Raw genomic sequence first — 20,726 nt, forward strand, 5'->3', positions numbered from 1 at the left:
AAAATATACAAAAATACAAAACCAGAATATTTATATTAAAAAAAAAAAAAGAACAACAAACCCAAAACAAAGACAAACAAACCCAAAGATACGTCATTCACGCACGTCCTAGTGCAGCTTTCACTTGGCCTTGGCTTGGGGGGCTCCCGGGAGAAGGGGGGTCCACCGGGGCCAATAAATAAAGGCAAGACTTGGGGAGAGGGGACAGCAGCCACTAACCTGGGACAGCCTTGTCCCCTGTCCCTGGGGAGGCTCAGCCCCAGAGGCAGCGGGCTCTGCAGGTGGGGTGGGCAGGAGGAGCACGGGGAGTCCCCAGCTGAGGGGTGTCCCCAACTGAGATCTGTCCCCAGCACAGGGGTGTCCCTAACAAAGGGATGTCCCCAGCAAAGGGAGGTCCCCGGCACGGGGTGTCCCCAGTACAGGGATGTCCCCAGTGAAGAGGGTGTCCCCAGCTGAGATGTGTCCCCAGCATAGGGATGTCCCCAGTACAGGGATGTCCCCAGTGAAGAGGGTGTCCCCAGCTGAGATGTGTCCCCAGCACAGAGATGTCCCCAGCACAGGGATGTTCCCAACAAAGGGATGTCCCCAGCACGGGGTGTCCCCAGCACAGGGGTGTCCCCAACTGAGCTGTGTCCCCAGCAAAGGGACGTCCCCAGCACAGGGTGTCCCCAGCACAGGGGTGTCCCTAACAAAGGGATGTCCCCAGCAAAGGGATGTCCCCAGCACAGGGTGTCCCCAGTGAAGAGGGTGTCCCCAGTACAGGGGTATCCCCAGCACAGGGGTGTCCCTAACAAAGGGACATCCCCAGTGAAGAGGGTGTCCCCAGCACAGGGATGTCCCCAGCACAGGGATGTCCCCAGCTCAGGGATGTCCCCAGTGAAGAGGGTGTCCCCAGCTGAGATGTGTCCCCAGCACAGGGATGTCCCCAGCACAGGGGTGTCCCCAGCTCCAGGACCCAGAGGCTGAGAGAAGCCTGAGAAGGGAAGAGCTGGCTGCTTAAAGCACCTTGTGCTCTCTGGGCTTGCCCTTGGGGAGGATTAGGGGAAAAAAAAGTGATTTTCCTTTGGCTTGCTGTCCCCCAGGCTGCAGCTCACAGCCCGCAAACTGGTGGTGTTACTGCAGCCCTGAGAGAGGATCCACACCCTCCCAGACTGAGCCCAAACCCGGGCTCTGCTGCTGTCAGCAATGGAGCAGCCGTGGCAAAACCACAAATCCTCAGACCTCCGTGAAAGGGAGAAGCCCCGAGGAGCAGCGGGAGCCGCGGGACCGGCCCACGGGCTCTGTGCTGCACCGGCAGCCTTCCCTCAGCCTGCCCCGGGCAGGAGCGGCTCCCCCCGGCTCCTCCGGGCTGTGCCAGAGCCCGTGCGGAGCGCAGGGAACAAGGAGCCATCAGCTCCTCCCTGGGACCTTGCCCCTCTGCTCCTCCTCCCCAAGACACGACCGCCTGCCTTAACTTGGGAAAAGAATAAAGATTAATCAAGTGTGTTCGGGGTTTTCAGCGGGAAGAAGCGTGTTGGGTGCTGCCTTCCCCTGGTTTGGAACACCCTGATGCCAACAGGGCTTTTCCCAGCCTGGGCGCGGGGGAAAGGTCTGTGCAGGGACACCAGGTCCCCGCTGCCAGCACTGCCACCTGCCCTCCCCAGCCCCTCCCCTGCCCCTTGCCTTGCCAAAGCCTTCTCACCCCGGTGGAAGCCCCCTCTCCCCGCCACCCAGCATCATTCCCGGCTCTCGGGGAGGAGGGCCGGGCTGTGCATGTCCTCCTCCTCTCGGAAGTAGGCGGGCTTTCCCTGCGAGCTGGGCGACTGCTGTGCTTTGGCGGGGCAGTTGGCGACCATGTGGCTGATGCTCTGGCAGAAGTGGCACTTCTTGGGCTGCGGTGGCAGCTTGCACTCCTTGGCGTGGTGGTCCAGCCCGCCGCAGTTGTAGCACCTGCGCGAGGGGAGGAGAGACAAAATGAGGCGGGAGGGTGCTGGGACCATGCCTGGGACCCATCTGGCTTCTCAGCCAGAGCTGGGCTCGGCTTTCGGGGTGGGTGCTGGCCCCAGGGTTGGTCCCTGCAGAGCCCCAGCTCCAGCACGGCCAGCTGGGGCTCCGTGGTGCTGCTGGTACCCAGGAGATGGCAGCAAACCTCTGCACTGGAGCCACACACCGGGGACAAAACGGGATGTGGGGGGTTCCACCCCTCTGGCTCCATCAGTGTGCTGCTCCTGTGTCTCCAGAGCCCACTCCCGGGGTTACACTGCCCCAGGACAGGCAAAGGAACGACTGGCATCACCAGCTGTCATCGTGTGGGGACAATGCCAGGGGTGGCTCCTCACTGGGCTGCGCCTCCCACGTCCTGTCCCATGGGTGCCACTCTCACACAGGAGCAGAGGGAGCTGCCCTGTGTCCATTTTAAATCCTGCATCCGTGCAGGATGGCCACAACCCTTTTCTCTTTCCTTTTCCTTCACAATTCCTTTCTGATGAATTAAAAAACCTCTTGAGGAGAGCAGCTGAGTGGGGTGGACAGCATCCACTGGCAAAACTGTGATGGGGCATCCCCAGGCAACCAGGATGGAGAGGATGGAAGGGATGAAGGCCCGGCCAGAAACTTCCCCCGGGGCTCCCATCCTGCCATGGTCCTGCTGTTTCCTTCCCACAAGGAAAGGCTTCTCTTGGAGCCAGCAGCCCCAGCCCAGCCGGGCTCCGGGGCGAGGGGAGCCTGCCCGGGGTGTCCCTGACCTCTGCCCCTCCTGCTCTCGCTGCCCTTCCCCACCGAGCTGCATCTGCCGCTCATTAGCGCCGCAGGAAGCTGCTTGCCCAGACCGAGGGTCATCCCACCGGCCCCGTGCCCATCCCCGGGGTGCCCGGGCAGCTCCCGGTGCCCGCGGGGCTCGGCCCCAGCCCCGGCCCAGCCCTCACCGGTCTCCTTTTGACCTGCGCTTCTGGAGGCTCTTCCCTTTGGGCCTCCTCTCGCTGCCGATGCAGAAGACGCCCCCGGGGCCGGTCACCCGGATGGACTCCAAACCTTTGGATGATTTCTTGAAGGTGAACTCGACGGCTTCGCCCTCCTTCAGGCTGCGGAAACCCTCCATGTGGAGCTTGCTCTGGGGGGCACGGGGAGAGGACGGGGGTCAGCACAGAGCTGGCTGCTCTCCAGCACAGCACAAAGGCCTGTGTGGCACGAGAGCTGCAAATGTCCCCCCTGCCTGTCCCTTGGTTCTGTTTTATTAATACAAAAGAATCTCGAGGCTTTGCACAGTGATGGGAGCTGGGCTCGTGGCAGGCTCTGTAGCAAGGCTCAGCTCGAGCCCTTTAACTGCCTGCAATAATTAATTAAGCAGCCATTTGGCACAGGACCATCACTGCTGGGAGCTTCTCCCATTCCTTCCAGGAACACCACCTCGGTTATCACCACACAATCAAAGCAGGGGAGCCAAGACAAACCCAGGCTGGGGAGGGGGGGTTGTGAGGTGACAGGAGAACCCCTCTCCACTTCGAGGGGCTCTGTCCATTTTAGCAGAACAAATCCCTAAGGAGCAGAGCTGGGTGAGGCAGGCGGGAATTTTCTCCCCCTGTGCCCTGAGCATCCCGGGGGCAGCAGCTCCAGCTCGGCATCCCCGCAGCTCTGCCAGGCAGCCGCAAGGAGCGTGAGCAGCCAGTTCGGGGGAATGTGCTGGCAGAGGGAGGAGCAGCTCCTGCCGGGGGGATTCCCAACGCCTGCGCCGCTGCAGCACCACGCTGCATCGCATTTATGAATGGAGCATCTCCCCCATTCATGGCCGGAGGGCTCCCGTCACGCGGGCCGCCTTCTCCCGTTCCCCCCGCAGCCACCGGGACGGGCCGGCCCCGTCCGCTCCCCTCCGTGCCCCAAACCTCACCGGGAGTCACGAGCGGACGGCCCACGTGGAAACAGAGAGGGAAGAAGTGGAGCTGTTGGGTTACAGGAGTGAATTTTTCTTGGCAGGGCCTTGCGGGATGTCTGTGAGTCCGAGGGCACGGGAGAAGTGGGAGAACGGCAGAGCTCGAGGAACGACCCTTGAGACCCCTTTTTCTGCTGCTTTTCCCCTCCCTTTGTGTGCCTGGGGGTCCAGCTCAGGGTGGGACAGACCCCATGTGCTGGGCCAAGTCACCCCCAGGCCCTGGATTCCCTGAGCTGCTGGGCTGGGGTCCAGGGTGGCCACAGGGACCCTCCTTTGCTCCTGCTGCCTCAAGGGAGGGCAAAACCCTGAGCTCTGAGCTCCCAAATGACAACAAGGACGTGACAGAGTGTCACGGCCACCTGTGCCCACCCAGGGCAGTGCCAGCACCACCAGCCCCTGGCAAACCCCCCAGTGACTGAACACTGCTCCCCAGCACCCACCCAGCTGCCCCGTGCTGAGCATCCCCCAGGCAGGAGCTGTGTGCCCAAGGCACCAGCACACCCCAAATGTGCCTGAGCACACCCCAGAGATGTCTCAGCACACCCCAGAGGTGCCTGAGCACACCCCAGAGGTGTCTCAGCACCTTGGCTCAGCCACCAGCCCGGCCTGTGCCCAGCCCTGGGTGATTTGTGCAATGGGAGCTATCCCAAATGGGGAATTTACCCCATTCCCATGGCAGCCCGGGGTTTTGGGGTGAGGAGGGGCTGAGCATCACTCCTGGCACGGGAGGCAGCCCTGGGAGCGGGGGCCGAGGCCAGGCACCTCCCGTGGCTCCTCTCAGGGCGTTTACAGCCCCAGCTGGCCCAGCTGTGTTTACACTGCTGGGATGAAAACTCCCAGGCGCTCAGCCCTGAGCCTCGGGCTGAAGCTGAGCCGTGCCAGGGGGTCCCCAGCGCCCGGGCTGGGCCCCCCAGCTCAGCCACACCTTGGGCACCACCGCCCCTCTGCCAGAGTCCAGCCCCGTGCACCCTCAGCCCCTCTCGGAGGAAGAGGAGGGATGAGGCAGAAGCTGCCACAACACGACGGGGAAGCGATTTATTTTCCAGGAGCGGGTGAGGATGACAAGCACCCCCAGCCCCCTCCGCCAAAAGGCCAAAGGAAACGCCCTCTCCCCAGGGAAGGGGGGGACAGAGGCTGGGGCGTCCCAGCTCTGCCCCCGCTCCCCCCCCACCGCAGCCTTTTGAAGTGCGCTGCAGAGTGGCTGGTGGTCCCTGCGCATCCCCCCTGCCCCCTTCCCAAAACACACACATTGCTGGCATTCCTCTGTTATCAGATAGGTAATCAAACTGCAGCCCATTGAATTAGCTGCATACCTCCTGCATCTGAAAGGAAGGGGCCCAGAGCCCCTGTCCCACACCACACACAAAGCCGGAGCCTTCCCAGGCCTCCACACACCCACACCCCCCCCCCCCCAAAAAATAAAGAGAGGAAGGGGGGGATTGGAGCGAGCCGGGGATGCTGGGGATGGGGGGAGCGCAGGGGAGGGCCGGGAGCCACCGGCCAGCGAGAACAAAGGGCCGGCGGCGGCCGCGCTCCCGCTGCCCAAATTCCAGGAGTTCCAGGCCCCGGCGGGGGGAGGAAGGGTGGCCGCGGGCCCTCTGACCCCCCGCAGCCCCTGCTCAGAGCCGTGCCGTGCCCAGCTCGCCCGCTGCCCGCGGGCTTTGGGCTCCGCGCGGTCCCGGGGGTGGCCCTGGCACCGGGGGTGCGCGGTGGCCCCGGGCTCGGGGTCACAAAGCGCTGCCATCCCGAAGGAAGCGTGGCCCGGCCGGGATTTCCTTGTGGCCGTCGGGCCCGGGGGACAAGGGACAGGGGCAGAGCTGGCACGGCTTCAGCAGCGGCCCCCGGGCACCACGGCGGGCACCTCTCCCCTCCCTCCCCGCATCCCATCCCCGGTTATTTAGGGCGGACAAAGCGCAGCACGTGAGCGGCCGAGCGCTGCCCACCCCCCCCCGCACATGGGTGCCTTCATCCCTCCTCTTCCTCCCAGCCAGCAAATCCCCCATCGCAGATCCCGCACTCAGCCGCGTTTCCCGTCCTGGAGGGATGACACCGTGCGGCGCCCCAAAGCCCCACCGCTGCCCCCCGAGCTGCCGGCTCCGGCTCTCCCCCACCCCGCCGGGCTCCGGAGGGGCTCCCGGGGTCACCATTGTCCCCGCGGCCTCCCCAGCGCGACACAAGGGGACGTTTATTCCCAGGCAGCCCCGGCCACTCAATCAAACCATCTTTGTGTCCAGCGGGGCCTGGGGCGGAGCAGCCGCTGCACCTCGGCCCTTTAAACCGAGATCCCTCGGAAAACGAGCCGGGCTGGGATGCTGGGCTAAGCCCGGCTGCAGGGGCACCGCTGGCAGTGCCCAGCTGTGCCACGGCTACGTCTGAGCCCTGCCCAGCCCCACTGCAGGCGGTGCCTGTGCCTCAGTTTCCCCCACTCTGCAGAGGAGGGTCAGGAAAGGCAGCGCAGGGGCTGCTGAGCCCGGGGGGGGGCCATGTCCCCATCACTGGGGTGCCCTGCCCGCGGTGAGCTCTGGCTCAGCTGGCACCGTGCAGCCCCCCCTGCTCTGCAGAGGATGGTCCCCAGAGCCACAGTGTCCCTGTCCCTCTGTCACCTCCTTCTGCCGCTTCCAAGGCACCAGACACCCTGTGGGGGTGCAGGGCAGCCCCCAGGGCAGCCCCCAGCCCACCAGGACCACTGGGGGCTCAGGTTTGTGAGAGCAGCCCGCGGTGTGAGGGGCAGTGGGGGCTGACACTTGCCCAATTCTCCAGCCACGGGTCCCCCCACGGCCACTGGGTGCTGCCACCCCAACCCCGGGGGTGCAGCGGGCTCAGCCCAGCCCTGGCAGAGCAGTTCCCCCTCAGCTGGGCACTGCCCCTGGCAAACACCCCCGCAGCAGATCGGGCAGGGCTGGGCAGCACGGAGCAGCGAGCCGAGTCCCAGCCCCGGCAGGGAATTGTCCCTTGGCCCTCACAGCCTGGCTCGTCCCTGTCCCCAAAGGCCCTGCCCTGTCCCCAGCTCACACAGCAGATCTTTCCCAGCAGCTCCAGGATGGCTGCTGGGTTCGGGCTCAGGAGGGAAGGCTTGGAGCAGGAGCCCCCCGGTCCCCCCGCACACCGGGGGATGTGCGGGGCACAGCGGGTCCTGCCCCAGCCCGGGCGTGCTGCTGAGACAAGGAGGGCGATGCCCTTGGAGCCCCCGGGGGGAGCGCAGAGGATTTAACAAAACACCACCAAGGCTTCCACTGGCTCCCTCACGTCATCTGCAATGTCCCTAAGGACCCCTACCGACTTCAACTAAAATCAAAATAAAGGCATTTTCCTGCCAAAGTAACGATGTTTGCTCCCAATTTTCCGCCACAAACCAGTAAAATTAAACTCTAAATACAAATTCCGAGGGAAAAAAAACAACCAACCAAAGAGGCATCTACCACAGAGTTTAATCCATCAGTTTCCTGTCCTAAATCCTTTTAGCTCCTCTGGTTGTATTTTTTTTTCCCCCACCAAAACCCTCCTGCACTTCCCAGGGGCGGCTAATTGGGATCAGTGGCTGCGTATTAATTTTGTGCTCCCGGAGCAGCCGCGCCTCTCCCGAGGATGATTTCAGCTCCATGCCGCTAATTCTTAGGAGTGAGGGAAGGGGGAAAAGGGAAGGGCAGAGCTGGAGGGGGGCGGCAGGACAGGGGCTCCGTCCCGGAGCGATCCCATTCATTTGGGCCGCGTTATCCAGGAGACCATTGCAGGGTGTTTTCTCTCCCTGGGGCAGGGAGGGGGAGCTGGGGGAAGGGATGTGCCTGCGGCCATCAGTTAATCTTTAGACAGAGACAGGAGGCTTTTTTTTTTGTGTGTGTGTGTGTGTGTGAGCGTCTTGAGGGAGTTTCAGGGGTGGAATAAAGCCGCTCTCTTTCAGAATTTCCCATCGGGACGAGGCGCACAAGCGGCGCAATACAATTTCATTCCAGCGGTTATTTAAAAAAAAACAAAAAATCCTACAAAATAAACAAAACCAAAGGAATTGCTACTACCCCTCTCCCCCCACAAAAAAAAGCAGAGATTCCAAGGAGCATTTCTACCCCAGGGGATCTCTGCGGGAGTTCCCCGCTCCTTGCAGGGGGGTTGGACTAAATGACCTTTAAAGGTCCTTTCCAGCCCAAACGAATCTGTGATTCCACGATCTCCTTCCCCCCCGGGGATGTGCACCTCGGGTGCCCCCGGGCTGGGGGTGACCCTGCTCCCGCGGAGCGAGCACAGGAAAAGCGAGATATTCCCGTGTCCCTGGAGGATGGAGCACCACGGATTCCCCCTCCCCTCGCTGCCCCCAGCCCCGCTCAGCCCAAAGCCCCGCTGGGATCCTGCCCAGCCCAGGCAAGGCTGGGTCCTGCTCCCTGACAGAGGAACTGTCCCTCGTGCCCTTCTGCACGCCCAGCCGCGGAGCTGCCTCCAAATACGATTTTTTTTTTTTTTTAAAGGCCTCACGTCACGCTTCAGACGCGGAGCTGCCTCCAAACACGATTTTTTTTTTTTTTTTTAAAGGCCTCACGTCACGCTCACGTGGATGATTATTTGTATTATCCTGGCTGCACTCACGGGGTGGCACAGGTGGGTCACAGCCCAGGTGGGCTCAGCCAAACCCGTGTCCAAACTTCCACCCCCGTTATCCCACCCCATCCCTGTCCAGCATCACGGGGGACAGGAGCCCCTCCCGTGCTGGGATGTCCCCAGCGGGTCCCACCCTGCCCGGGGAGTGCCACATCCCACCCCAGCAGGTCAAACCGCGGGCACAGCTTTGTGTCCCCACAAGGACACACAGGACTGAGATGCCAGTGAGCAAACCCTGCGGGCACGGTGCCCACGGTGCCCGGCAGAATTTCTTGCTAAAACCACGAGAAGGAACAAAGCCACCCAACTAACTGCATTTATCAAGGACTTAGACCTGCTGGCTGGGAGAAACGCTCGGAAATGCAGAGCCAAGCTGTGGAGAGCAACGATTTCCAGGCACTGGACATCCTCCTCCTCTGTGCCCCAGCCAGAGCCCAGCCCAAACCCCAGCCCAGCTCTGCTCGGCTCCTCCAGCTCCAACCAGCGGCACCGAGCCTCGATTTCCCCCTTTCCCTCTTTCCGTGTTGCCTTCCCAAGCAGCTCCACACTCCTGTGAGTGATGCTCAGAGCCTGGCAGCCGCATCCCGAGGGGACCACTGCACCTTTGGGGTGTTCACCATCACCACCAGCCCAATTTCTGCCACCTCAAGACCCCCAGCTCCTCAGGGGTGCTGCTCAGCCCTTGGCCTCCCCGGGACGATCTGCTCTGCTCCCCTCTGCTTCATCCCTCCTGTCTCCTCACAGCCCCCAAATGAATCCATCTCCAGTGTCCAGGGGAGGCATTTGAACCCAAATGCCTCATTTTTAGCTCACAATGCGAGGGAAAGGCAGCCCCAAGGAGCCCTGTTAGTCTCCTGTCCTGCCGAGATTTTAATCTCTTTGTGATCAGATAAAGGCAGAGGGAGATGGAGACGCGCTCCCTGCAGAGAGGGGCCATTCAGACCTGGTTCCTGTAATAAAGTGATTTAATAGATCTAAAGAGGCCAATTCCCTTCTTTCTCCCACAATTACTTCCTGTGGGTCATCATTCACATATGTAAATGAGGAGGGCAAGGAGCGGGTTTTGAGGGGCTCTGGAGTGTTAAGCCCCAAAGCTGCTTTGGGGTGCTGGGTGCTGGGCAGGGCACAGCGAGCCCTGAGCCTTGGCCCCGTGGCTTTTGGTGGCTTTTGCCCTCGCAGCCCTCCCTCCCCGGGAGCGGAGCCGGCACGGGCTCTGGGGAAGCGCCCGGGTGTCGGGGTGGGGACAGCATCGGGACAAGGACCCGGTTCCCTGCACGGCACCCCCAAAAGCAGCGAGGCCGCGGTGGGAGCGTGAGCTGTTCCCTCTGCCAGGAGATGCTCTGCGCCGGGAGAGACGCCGGGAGCAGCTCCGGCTGTCTCTGCAGCAGAGCAGGGGCTTTGTGCCACCAGCGAGCGGAGCAGGAGAAACCCGACCCGCAGGAGAAGAATTCTCCATCAGCCCAAAGCTGCTGGTGGGGCAAAGCCCTTTGCTGCAGCAGGGGAACCCCCCACGCCCCCGGCCCCTCTGCTGCCCAAAATAAGCCGCTTTTCCCCAGAGTTCCCCGTGCTTCCCAAACGCTGCAATCTCTGGGATCCCACGGCTCCCCCGACCTGAGGAACCGGGGGGCACCGAGAGGCTGCAGGCAGTGGGATGCTCCCGACAGAGACACCCCAGCTAATTCCCTTCCCCTGCAGGAATGTGAGCAGGAGCAATCAGGAAACCAGACTGTCTGGGGGCAATAAAGCCGCAGGAGCAGGGCGGGGGGCTCTCCCCGGGAGCGCTGGGTCCCGCTGTGCTGCATTGAGATGCAAAGGCCCATTTGCTCTCCGGAGAACACCAGGATCTGTTTTCCCCTGGCTGATTTGCAGCCCTTGACTCCAAAACCAGCTGTGCCTGGGAGAGCAGCTCCTTCCGAGGCGCTTTGCCCATGGCACAGCCAAGGGAGAAGGGACTGGCATCTCCCCTGGCCATCATTTCCTCGCCAGTCCTGCCTGGAGCTCCAGGGCAGGGAGTGAGCGACCCCCGGGAGCGACCTCCAGGAGCTCCTCAGAGCCCAGAGCTCAGCCCTGCGCCCCCAGCCCCCAGGATGGACCCGCTCCGGGGGGCTTTGGGCCCGTGAGGAGCAGCAGCCACTGCGGGCGGCTGCTCCGGGGGCTGCCCAGAGCCAGCACCGCGGCGCTGCTCTGAGTCAGGGGCACAACCCCCCCGTGTTTGCCCCAAAAACACCCGTGCCCCCTTGGCTCGTGCTCGCTCTGCCCCCCAGCCGCTGTCCCGAGGTGGGGGGCACCACACGAGCTGCGCTGAGCCCCGTTCTGGGCACCGTCCCCAGCCCCCGGGGCATCTCCGGCGGATCCTGCCCCGGGATCCGGGGCGTTCAAGGAACTTCAGCCCCTCACCCACGGCTTCCCCGGGTGCAGGGTCCCCGACACGCGTGGGGCTTCCCCGCTCAGCGAGGTCAGACCCGGACACGGCACTGTCACTGTCACTCAGATCCGCAGGGACACAAACGCGACGCCTTTGTGCCACCCTCAACGGGACAAAGGGCTCGGGCGGAGCTGCCCGGTGCCGGGATGAGCTCCAGCCGGAGAGCTCCCGGTGCCGCATCCCGGCCAGGCTCGGGGCTCCCGGCAGCGGCTACCGGGGTGGCACCGCCGGTTCCCCGGGTCCCTCCGCGGGCCGAGCCGTGTCCCCGCTCCGGCGCGTCCCGGGGGCACCTGCTCCCCGGTCCCGAGGGGCCGCTCAGCCGGCAACGACGGCGACATGAAACGGGGGTCCTTACAGCGCCGGTCCCCGGAGAGGAGCCCCGGCTGCGGGCTGGGGCGCACGGGGGTCCCCGCGGCCCCTCCATCCCCCGGAGGGGCTGCCCTGCCCTCCCCGGCCCCCGCACGACCCCGGCCCGTACCTGGTGCACGAAGACATCCACGGGGGAGTCCAGGGTGGCGCCGCCCTTGGCGGTCATGGAGAGGAAGCCGAAGCCCATGCGGACGTTGAACCACTTACAGATGCCGGAGCCGTGCAGGGGCTGGGACTCGTTCTCGGCCTTGGGCGAGTCTCCGGCCGGCTCCTCGCCCGGCTTCGCACCTGGCGAGAGACCCACGGAGCCGCTGAGCCGCGGGCTGGGGGAGCCGCGGGTGCCCCCGGCCCAGCGCCCCGCACCCAGCCGGGCGGCCCGCACGGGAACCTCCAACCCTGCTCGGGGTGCCGGGCTGGAAAACGCCAAAAAAAATCCCCAAAGGCACAAAAAAACCAGCAGAGAGGTGAGCTCTGCCTCCACGTGTGCACGGGGATCACCCCAGGAAACGAAGGCAGCTCCTGCCAGCGCGACCCAGGCAGTGCGTGGAGGGGGAGCCCTAAATCCGTTTCTCCCTCAAAAACGTTAAAAACGGGGAAAAAAAAAAAAAATCAAAAATCCCAGACTCACACACAAAAAGACCAAACGAGTAACGAAAAAAAATAGCCAAATTATTTTTCTAAAATCAAAATATTAAAACGAAACTTTCAAAAAGGGAGAAAAACTCCCCCAAAATACCAACCTGAAACCCCCCTGCCCCCAGCAAGCCATGCTGGAGAAACTCTCCCTCGGCGTCAGCATCCCCCCCTTGCCCCGTCCCACCCCCGCTCAAAACACCCCCAGCGGCCCCAAACTTCTGGGGTCATCCTGGGGCTGGAGGGGGGATAAAACCCCCGATAAATCCCCCCCTGGAGCCCCCGGCGCTGCGCGGGGCAGGGGCGCCCGCCGGGCCCGGCCGCGCTGCCGGGGCGCAGCGGGGCTGGGTGGGCCGGGGTCGGGGGGGTCCCTGCGCCCCCCAGCCGGGCTCTGCCCTCGTTATTAATAATCGCGGAGCCGAGGCGGGCTGCGACAATAATATAACTTAACCTGCAAACTGCTGGTTGGAAACAGACCCCATCCCGACACTCGCTTGCAAATTCCGAGTTGTGGCTGTTACCGCCTCCTCCCTCCTCCTCCTCGGCCAGCTTTGAGGGTATCAGGCCAGCCAAAAAAAAAAAAAAAAAAAAAAAAAAAAAAAAAAAAAAGAAAAAAAAAAAAGGAGGAAAAAAAAAAAAAACCAACAAAAAACCCAGCTTAGACCCCGCCGGGAGGGAGCCGGGAGAGGTTTGACTCCATCTTCACTCCAACAATAGGGGTGGGAGGGAGCGGGAGGGTTTTTTCAAAGGCTCCCAAATTCTCGCAGACAATAGCAGCCCCCGCCCCCCCCAGGACCCACCCGCGGGGCCGGGGGGCGCCGGGCCCTGCTCCGCCATCCCGCCCCACGTGATCCTAATTAACCCCCCCGGTAATAGCGACACATTCCGGGAGGGATTTGCAGCGGGGGTGGGGGGGGGGGCTCTGCGGGTTGACCCCCCCCACGCTTAGGGCACTTAGGGGCGAGGCCACCTGTCAAGGCAGGAGGTGACACCCGGGCAGGGGGGGGCTGCACGCGGGACCCCCGCACACCGGGGCAGCTCCCACCTCGCTTCTCCCCGCCGGTGGAGCCACCTGCGAGCCGCGGCCCGGTGGGACGGGGGAACCGGCACCGGGCCGGGCGGCAGCGCGGGGGAGGGGGCGGCTTCCCGGGACACCGGGGGCTTCCTGCGCCCCCCGCCCCATCGCGTGTCCCGGGAGCGGGGCGCGCCCCCCGGCGCCGTGCGAGCCGCGGGATCGCTGCCCCCGGGGCCGCGCCGCCCCCCGTGCCGGCGGTGCCGGGGCGGTGTCGGGGGCCCGGCGCCCCCCGGGCCGGGCGGGGACAAAGGGCGAGTGACCAGCGGCTCCATTTCCGGCGGCGGACAATGCCCCGGCCGCGGGGGCACAGCGCCGCCCGCCGCCCGCCCGGGCTGTGCCCCGGGGTACCCCCAGGCCCCCCAAACCGGCCCGCTCCGGGGGTCCCCCCCGAGGGGCAGCTGGGGCTGGGGGTGCCCTCTGCGCCCCCCGCCGCCGCCCCACGCGGGGACAGTCCCGAGTGGTGTCACCCAGAGGGGCACCGGAGGGCACCGAGCGGTCACCGGGGGCGGTGGGGACCGCGGGGGGACCCGCGGGGGGACCCCCGGGCCGGGCCGGTGCTGGCGGTGAAATCCCGCGTGGGGAATCCCCGCGCGAGGGCTCCGCGGGCGCTGCCGCTGGCCGTGGTGCTGAAAGGCGGCCCTGTCCAGGGTCCTGGCGGTGCCTTCCTCCTCCCGCTCTTCCTCTCCCTCCTCCCGCTCTTCCTCGCCCTCCTCCCGCTCCTGCCCCGCACAGCGGGGACTCCTCGTTGCCCCTTTCCCACAGAGCCGAGCAGCCCCCTGGACCCCACAGGTGGACGGCAAAAGGAGGAGGAGGAGGAGGAAGAGGAGGAAGAGGAGGGTTTTTCTCTGTGCAGGCAGCCAAGCGAGCTGCCGGGAGCGCCCCAGCCCGCCAGGACTCGGTGCAGGTGGATCCGTGCCCCACACAGACAGGGCGGGAGGTGCCACCAGTGACCCCCGCCCGGTGTCACAGCGTGTCCCCTCACCTTCACACCGCCCTCAACGGGCACAAACCGGGCCGGGAGGAAGCTCCGCTGATCCCTCCTCGTCAGTCCCGACCGATCCCCAAACCCAGGGAAGGGTCTGGCCGGTGCTCCCTGTGGGATCCCCACTGCCATCCCTGGCCAGGCTCTGGCAGCCGCAGAATTCCCAGTCCGGGACGGGGCTGGGGGCAGTCCTGGCAAGAAGGGAACGGCCGTGCCTGTCCCTGTTCGCTCTCCCTCTCTGCTGGCGCTCACAGCATTGCGGGTGGCGGCCCGGGATCATCCCGGGACAATCCCGGGAGCAGGAGCGCGTCTGGCCCCCTCTCCTGGCTGCAGGGGCTGCACATTCATCCTCGTTTTCCTCTCGGCTGTGGGATAGCTGCGGCAGGAGGGGAGGAAATAACCCAGCCTCCACACTCATCCCTGCTTCCATCCCAGCTCATCCACTCGGGATTTGGGGAGGGCGCAGCCTGCGCGGTGTGAGGGCACGGGGGAAGGAAGGACCTGGTGAGGATCCAGCTCTTTTCTGCCTTCTCCACCACGAATCCTTCCGAAAATAACCCCCAGGCTCCCCCTGCAGCCCCTTCCCGACGGACAGGGGTGACAACAGCAAACCCAGAGCATTTCCCTGTAACTATTTGCAGGCAGCAGCGACTCCCTGAGCATCCCCCTGTTTCTGGCCGTCCTCAGTGACTTCCCAGCCAGCGGCGCAGCCCCGTCCCCGCTCGGGGCACTGCCATCCCTCCCCATGCCACCCTTCCCGGCTGCCGTGTCCCAGCCCGCGGCACATTTCTGTGCGCTGTGTTTGTTTTCGGGTCCTGTTGAATGGCAAACGCGGAAGGGAAGGGACGGGGACTCCTTCCTGTTCTTTCAGAGCCGGTGGCTGTGCCCTGCTCGGCTTCAAGGGAAGAGCCGGCAAAGCGGCCGCTTTCACAAATAATGGCTTCATTAGATTGAAAGAAGTGGACAGTGACCTCACTGAAATGGACTTTCTGACCCCTGCTGACCTCTGGCCCCGGCTCTGACAGCCTGTAAATCTTCCCCCTCGGCACGGCCGGGGCGAGGGCAGCAGCTCTGTGAGCCCGGTGCCGGCGCTGCTGTGCCTGGGCCGGACCCACGGAGCTGCCCCGGGCCCGGACCCGGCAGGACGAGCCCCGGGGATGGGCAGCGCCCGGGCACGAGGGTCACAGCGCTGGCAGGGATGGGCACCGGTGTCCCCAGGGCGCTGCAAGCCCCTCCAGGGTCCTGAGGGCCGTGGAAAAATGATCTTATCTGAGCTGAGGCTCCAGCGCCATCTCCCAGCGCTGTCACTGTCACCACTCTCAAAATTCCCGGCTCAAAAGCAGCCTCCGAGCTCCGGCCAAGGAAAACCGATCCCTCTGCCAGCCCACCCCGCAGGCACAGCCCTGCTGGCTGCACACAGACGCACAAACCTCCTCCAGCTCTCTCCACCCCCTCCTGCGGGCACAGACCCTTCCCTCCAGCCCCCCACGCCTCCTTCCCCACCCACCCAGCCCGGTGGTCACTGCCCACTCCTGCCAGCCCATCTGCCGGTGGGGAAACTGAGGCACGAGGAGGAGCGGAGGGTGCCCATGCTGGGCACTCCACCCTGCCCTGCCTAAGGCTGGCATTTGCCCCCACCGTGGCCCAGCCCAGAGCTGGCAGCGAGCCCCTCACACCCCCCTCCCTCCTCCCCAGCCTTCCACGCTCGCCGCTGACCTTTGGCTACCGAGCAATCAATAAAGGAGGCACGGAGCTGCTCCTCCCCCTCTCTGCACCCCCTGCTCGCCCCAACAGGACCGAGGGATGTCCCGGGGCTGGGGGGACACTGGCACAGGCGTGCTCCCCGAGGGTGCCCTCAGCAGGCAGCACCTCCCCAACCCTCCAAAAATTCTCCCCTGGGGCTTTTTTTCTGGCTGGGGGTGCCCCAGAGCTCTGGGGATGGAGCGTGGCCATCCTGCTCCATCCCCACCGGGGCTCCCCCGGCACTGGCACCCGACAGGGGAGGGTGAGGAGGGTGAGGAGGGCTCCTGAGGGTGCCCCGTGGGGCTCTGCCCGCCGCCAGGCTCCCCCCGCAGGGCAGGGGGACAGAGACAGCCCCGTCCCCTGGCCTGCAGTGATGGGTTGTGCCCAAATTCGGCAGCTCCCGTCGATAGGAGCCCTGGGGCAGCGGCTGATTGATCGCTGCAGAGCGGGCATTGATCAGCACCTCGGCCCATACATATTCCTGCTCCCTGATAAAGGGGAATCGACAGCTGAAGGATATTCCTCAGAGGCTGCAGACCCCCCAGACCAGAGCTCACACGTCTGCCCTTGCCCTTTAAATCCCCCCAGCCCTGTTCAAACCTCACTCCCCCAACAGCAAATCCAGCAGTGGGGGATAAAATTGGTTTGGGGGAGCCAGGAGGGCTCAGCAGGATATTGGGGAAAGGCAGAGCCCCTCCTCCAGCAGCTGGATCTCACCTCCCAAAGCATCGGCCTCGCCTGCATCTTCCTCCTCCCTCTGATGGCCTGGCAAACAGGGTTCTCATCTTTCTTGGGGGGCTGGAGAACCCCCTTCAAAGTCCTGGTCAGGGTGCTGCCAAGGAAGCTGGGCTGGCTGATCCCGGCAGAGCCCCTCGCCCTCAGTGCTTCCAAACAGGAGCGGCTGCCCCGCCCCGGAGCTGGCAGCTGGAAAGGCACCGCAGCTGCGGCCAGAGCAGAGGGACAGCTGCCCGGAACGGGGACAGGCACCGGGAACGGGGACAGGCACCGGGAACGGGGACAGGCACCCGGAACGGGGACAGGCACCCAGCGTCCCCCCGCGGGAGGGGACACGGCTCACGGCAGCGTCCTTTTCCTTTTTTCCTTTTCCTTTTTTCCTTTTCCTTTTTTCCTTTTCCACTCCGACCTTCCCGTTCCCCCCGCCCGGAGGGACGATGACCGCGGGGCGCCCCTGCAGCCCCGGCAGGACTCGGGGTGCTGCGGGGCTCCCCCCGGCCCCGTGTCCCAGCCGAGCCCGACCCCGCCCGTGCCCGGCGTGCCCCGCTCCGTGTCCCTCCCTTCGCACACAGTGACTCAAAGCCCAGGCTCGCCCCGGTGTCCCTCCAGTTTCTCCAGTGCCCGGGGAACTGGTTTGCTTGCGGGGAACCCTCCCCATTGCTGACTAAACGCTGCCCGGCCGGTGCGGGGGCTGTGAGGGAGCTCCCGCTGGAGCCTCGGCTGGCTGGGCACGGGCACCCACCCTGGCACAGCCTGGCACAGCCTGGTACAGCCTGTGCACCCGCACTGACCCAGCCGTGCCGGGGCTGCCCGGACCCCATCGCTGCCGCTCCTGCGAGCACCGGGGGGACGCAGGGGACACCAAGGGGACATCCCGCTCCCGTGCCCGAGCCACCCTTGGGGCAGTCGGTACCCGCGTGGGTGCTCAGCCACCCTTGGGGGCCCGGCGAAGGGCACGGGAGGGGAGCGGGGACCGGCCAGGACCCGGCAGAGGGAGCTAGGCTCTGCCTCAGTTTCCCCAGCACGTGAGCGGTGTCACCCAGAGCCGGGTGGCCCCAGGCGGAGCTGAACTGTGGCCACCTGCGCGGGGCTGGCGGTGGCCGGGGAGGCTCCTGGGCTGGGCCAGCAGCCGGGAGTGGTGGCCCCGGGCAGAGGCTGGCACCGCAGCGGCTCCCGCGGGCTGGGGCGGAGCGGGAGGGCAGGGGAGGCTACGGGGCGGGTGCGGGCCCTGCTGCGCTCCCAGCCCTGCCCGGACGGGGCCCTGCGCCCCGGGTCAGGCCTCCCGCGGTGGCCCAGGGCTACTGTGATGCCCACTCCGTCCCCAAGCCCGTGTGAAGCCCCTGGAGAGCCCCAGCCCTCCGAGACATGAGAGATGTCCCCGCATTCGGAGCCCCTCGGGAAGGCGCTGCAGTGCTGGGGGCTCCGCGTGGGACCCCCGGGAAGGGGATTGACCCGGGGCGACCCCAGCCCTACGGACCCCCAGCCCCAGCCCTGCGGACCCCCAGCCCCAGCCCGCGGACCCCCAGCCCCTCAGCGCCCTGCTGGGACCCTGCCAGCCCCCGGCCCTGCCCCTGGCGCGGGCACAAAGCGGTCCCTGGTGTCCCGTCCGAGGTTCCCACCGCCCTTCACTCAGTGGGTGGTGGGATAGAGGTCCGGGGGGCCCAGAGCCACCCAGGCCGGCTGGGCTCCCTCCCGGCACTGCTGAGTCGGAGGAAACGGGGGGAGCCGGGTCTGGAACCAGCCGGACCGGCTCCCCGGCTGTCAGCACCTGAGGAATGCCAAACCTCCGCTGCGCCAGGGCTGGGTGCTCAGGGCTGGGTGCTCAGGGTGACTCTGCCGGTCCGCCCAGCTGTGCGGTGTGCAGAGAGCAGCCCCGCGAGCCCGCTCGGCGCGGCACGGCACGGCACGGCACGGCACGGCACGGCACGGCACGGCACGGCTCAGAGCCCGGCCGGCACGGCGGGACCCTCGGCAGGTACGGGGGGCACAGGGCGCTGCCCGGGCTGGCAGGGAAGGGGCTCCGAGGGAGGCGGCACCGGGGATCCCGTGGAACCGGGGCTCCCGTGGAACCGGGGCTCCCGTCCCGCTGCCACCCGCGGGGCTGCCCGGTGCTGGGAGCCGAGCCCGGTGCTGGGATGGGTCCCGGCTTCCCCAGGAGCAGCACTGGCCAGGGAGGGGGGGGCTGAGCCCAGCTCTGACCCTCTCACCCTCAGTCCCTGAATTTGGGGGGCTGCTGGGGTTGTAATCCAACTCCCACCACCACAGTGCATCCCAAGAGGTGCCAGAGCGAGCTGGGGCTGCTGCACGCCTGCTGGCCTCACGACCCGGGCTGAGGGGACAGAGGGGCTCCCCTGTCACCGCTGTCCCCCCCCCCGTGTCTGTCACACGGCTGCCCATGCCCGGCTCAGCGCGGGGGGACGGGGGCAGCGAGGGGGGCTCCCCTGCCCTCCCCGTGAACCCCAGCCCGTGCCGCAGCCGCCCAGCCCTGATCCCCGATCCTCCTGAAGGTGGCAGGTCCGCTCTCACCCCGCGGTGACAGAGCCCAGCCCAACGTGGCCGGAGGCTCAGCTTAATCCGTGGTCACCGGCTCAAAGGCAGCCGCAGCTGCTGCCCTCGGCCCCTCCGTCTCTCCTGAATATTAAACAGCGCCTCGTGCCTTTGGCTGGGGTGCTGGGGACCCTTTGGGGTGACGGGAGGCAGCAAACGAGGTCAGCGGCTTGGCTTGGCTTGGCTTGGCCAAAGGGGATTAATTAGAGCCGTGCTGGGTGCCCCGGTGTGGCAACAGCGCTGGATCCAGCCTGGCACGTCCGGGCAGGCGGGGACGGCCGGCAGCAGCAGCCAGGGAGCTGCAGGGTCTTGTCCTCTTGTCCTTGCGTCCTCGTGTCCTTGACCCATTGCTGCAGAGGGAATTACAGCAGAAAATGTGGTGCTGGGGCAGAGCAGGGCTCGGGGTGAGCTCCTTTCCCAGGAGCTGGGGGACCCAGGGTGGCACCAGGTGCTGGATCCAGCTGTGGGGATGGGATGGGGTGGGATGGGATGGAATGGGGTGGAAAAGACAGACCTGGAGATTTTTGGAAAAGCAGCTCCAGATGAGAGGCAGGATGCTGAGTCAGCAAGTCCCCCCTCCCCCCAGCATCCCAGTACTGCACAGAGCCAGTGTCCCTGTCCCTGTGTCCCTGTCCCTGTGTCCCTGTGTCCCTGTGCTGTCCTACAGCCATGGGCATGGCCAGTGCATCCATCCCTCTTCCACTGGAGGATGCCATGGCCCTGGGGACCCAGCTGTGGCCCTGGGGATCCAGCTGTGGCCCTGGGGATCCAGCCGTGGCCCTGGGCACCCAGCTGTGCCCATGTGGCTGTGCAGCCCCACCCAGGCTGGTCCCAGCCTCCAGCGGTGCTGGCTGCCCCAGACAAAGCCTCATCACCTTCCGGGAAAATGACACAAACTCTTCCTCTCTGTTCTGGAAAGACCTGCTGGGCCGGGGAGAGCAGGATCAGGAGGGCTCGTGGCGGGCTGGCAGAAGGGGCAGGCAGCTGCCTGTACCCGGCACTTCCCCGCCTGCCCCGGCCCCGATGCCCTCGGGGACTGGGAAAACCCAGCCCAGCGCTGGATTCGTCCCACCCGGCTGCTGCAGGATGAGCTCCTCCCCCGAGGTGTCCCCCAGGGAAAGCAGCCCTGGGGCTCGTGCAGGGAGGAGTCCCCATTCCTGGATGGGGACCTTAATCCCAGCCTGTCCTCGGGCTGACCCCAGATCCCCATCCCTGCCATTGTCCCCAGCTGGGCGGTGACACCGAACAGCTCCTCACTGGGAGACACTGGGACGTGGGTGCACTCCCAGCGCCTGCTGTGTCAGCTGCTTCCCAGTCCCAAACCAGCAAATAAAACCTTTCTGGGGCAGGCATGCGGCCACAGCACAGGGACTGTGCTGGCATCCCCCCCAGGCCGAGGTGGCACCGTGTCCCTGTCCCCTGCCCTGAGCCCGGGGACCAGAGCGATGCCCACCCTGCAGCAGCCCACGCCAGGACGTGCAGCTGCGTGCTGGGGACAATCTCAGCTCGGGGGTGGCTCTGGGTGATTATTCCAGTTCGGATCCTCGTGCCCGTGGAGCTGCAGAGGAGGAGCAGGCAGCAATGCCACCTTTGCCACGCAGCCACAGGGGAGGCTCGGGGGATGAGGCTGCTCGGCTCTCCACCCCCTCCTGCCGCCCCAGCCCCGCTCCCATCCCAGCCCGGCCTTTCCCGCACGCAGCAGCTTCCCTGTTGTTTTCTGGGCTTG

The 20,726-nt window shown here is 65.5% G+C and overlaps 1 protein-coding gene across 1 annotated transcript; it reads right to left on the reverse strand.

The window, feature by feature from the left end:
* Window positions 1–1,630: 1,630 nt before the first annotated feature.
* LIN28A (lin-28 homolog A) lies at window positions 1,631–12,506 on the reverse strand. Its single transcript, XM_041417727.1, has 4 exons — window positions 12,370–12,506; window positions 11,395–11,573; window positions 2,904–3,088; window positions 1,631–1,929 (listed from the first exon to the last, which is right to left on the reverse strand). Exons 1-4 carry the CDS (start codon window positions 12,398–12,400, stop codon window positions 1,716–1,718), a joined length of 609 nt encoding a protein of 202 aa, XP_041273661.1. The 5' UTR covers window positions 12,401–12,506; the 3' UTR covers window positions 1,631–1,715.
* Window positions 12,507–20,726: the final 8,220 nt, after the last annotated feature.

Source organism: Onychostruthus taczanowskii, unplaced genomic scaffold, assembly GCF_017590055.1.
Source record: "Onychostruthus taczanowskii isolate IOZ18803 unplaced genomic scaffold, ASM1759005v1 scaffold56, whole genome shotgun sequence".
Taxonomy (NCBI): Eukaryota; Metazoa; Chordata; class Aves; order Passeriformes; family Passeridae; genus Onychostruthus; species Onychostruthus taczanowskii.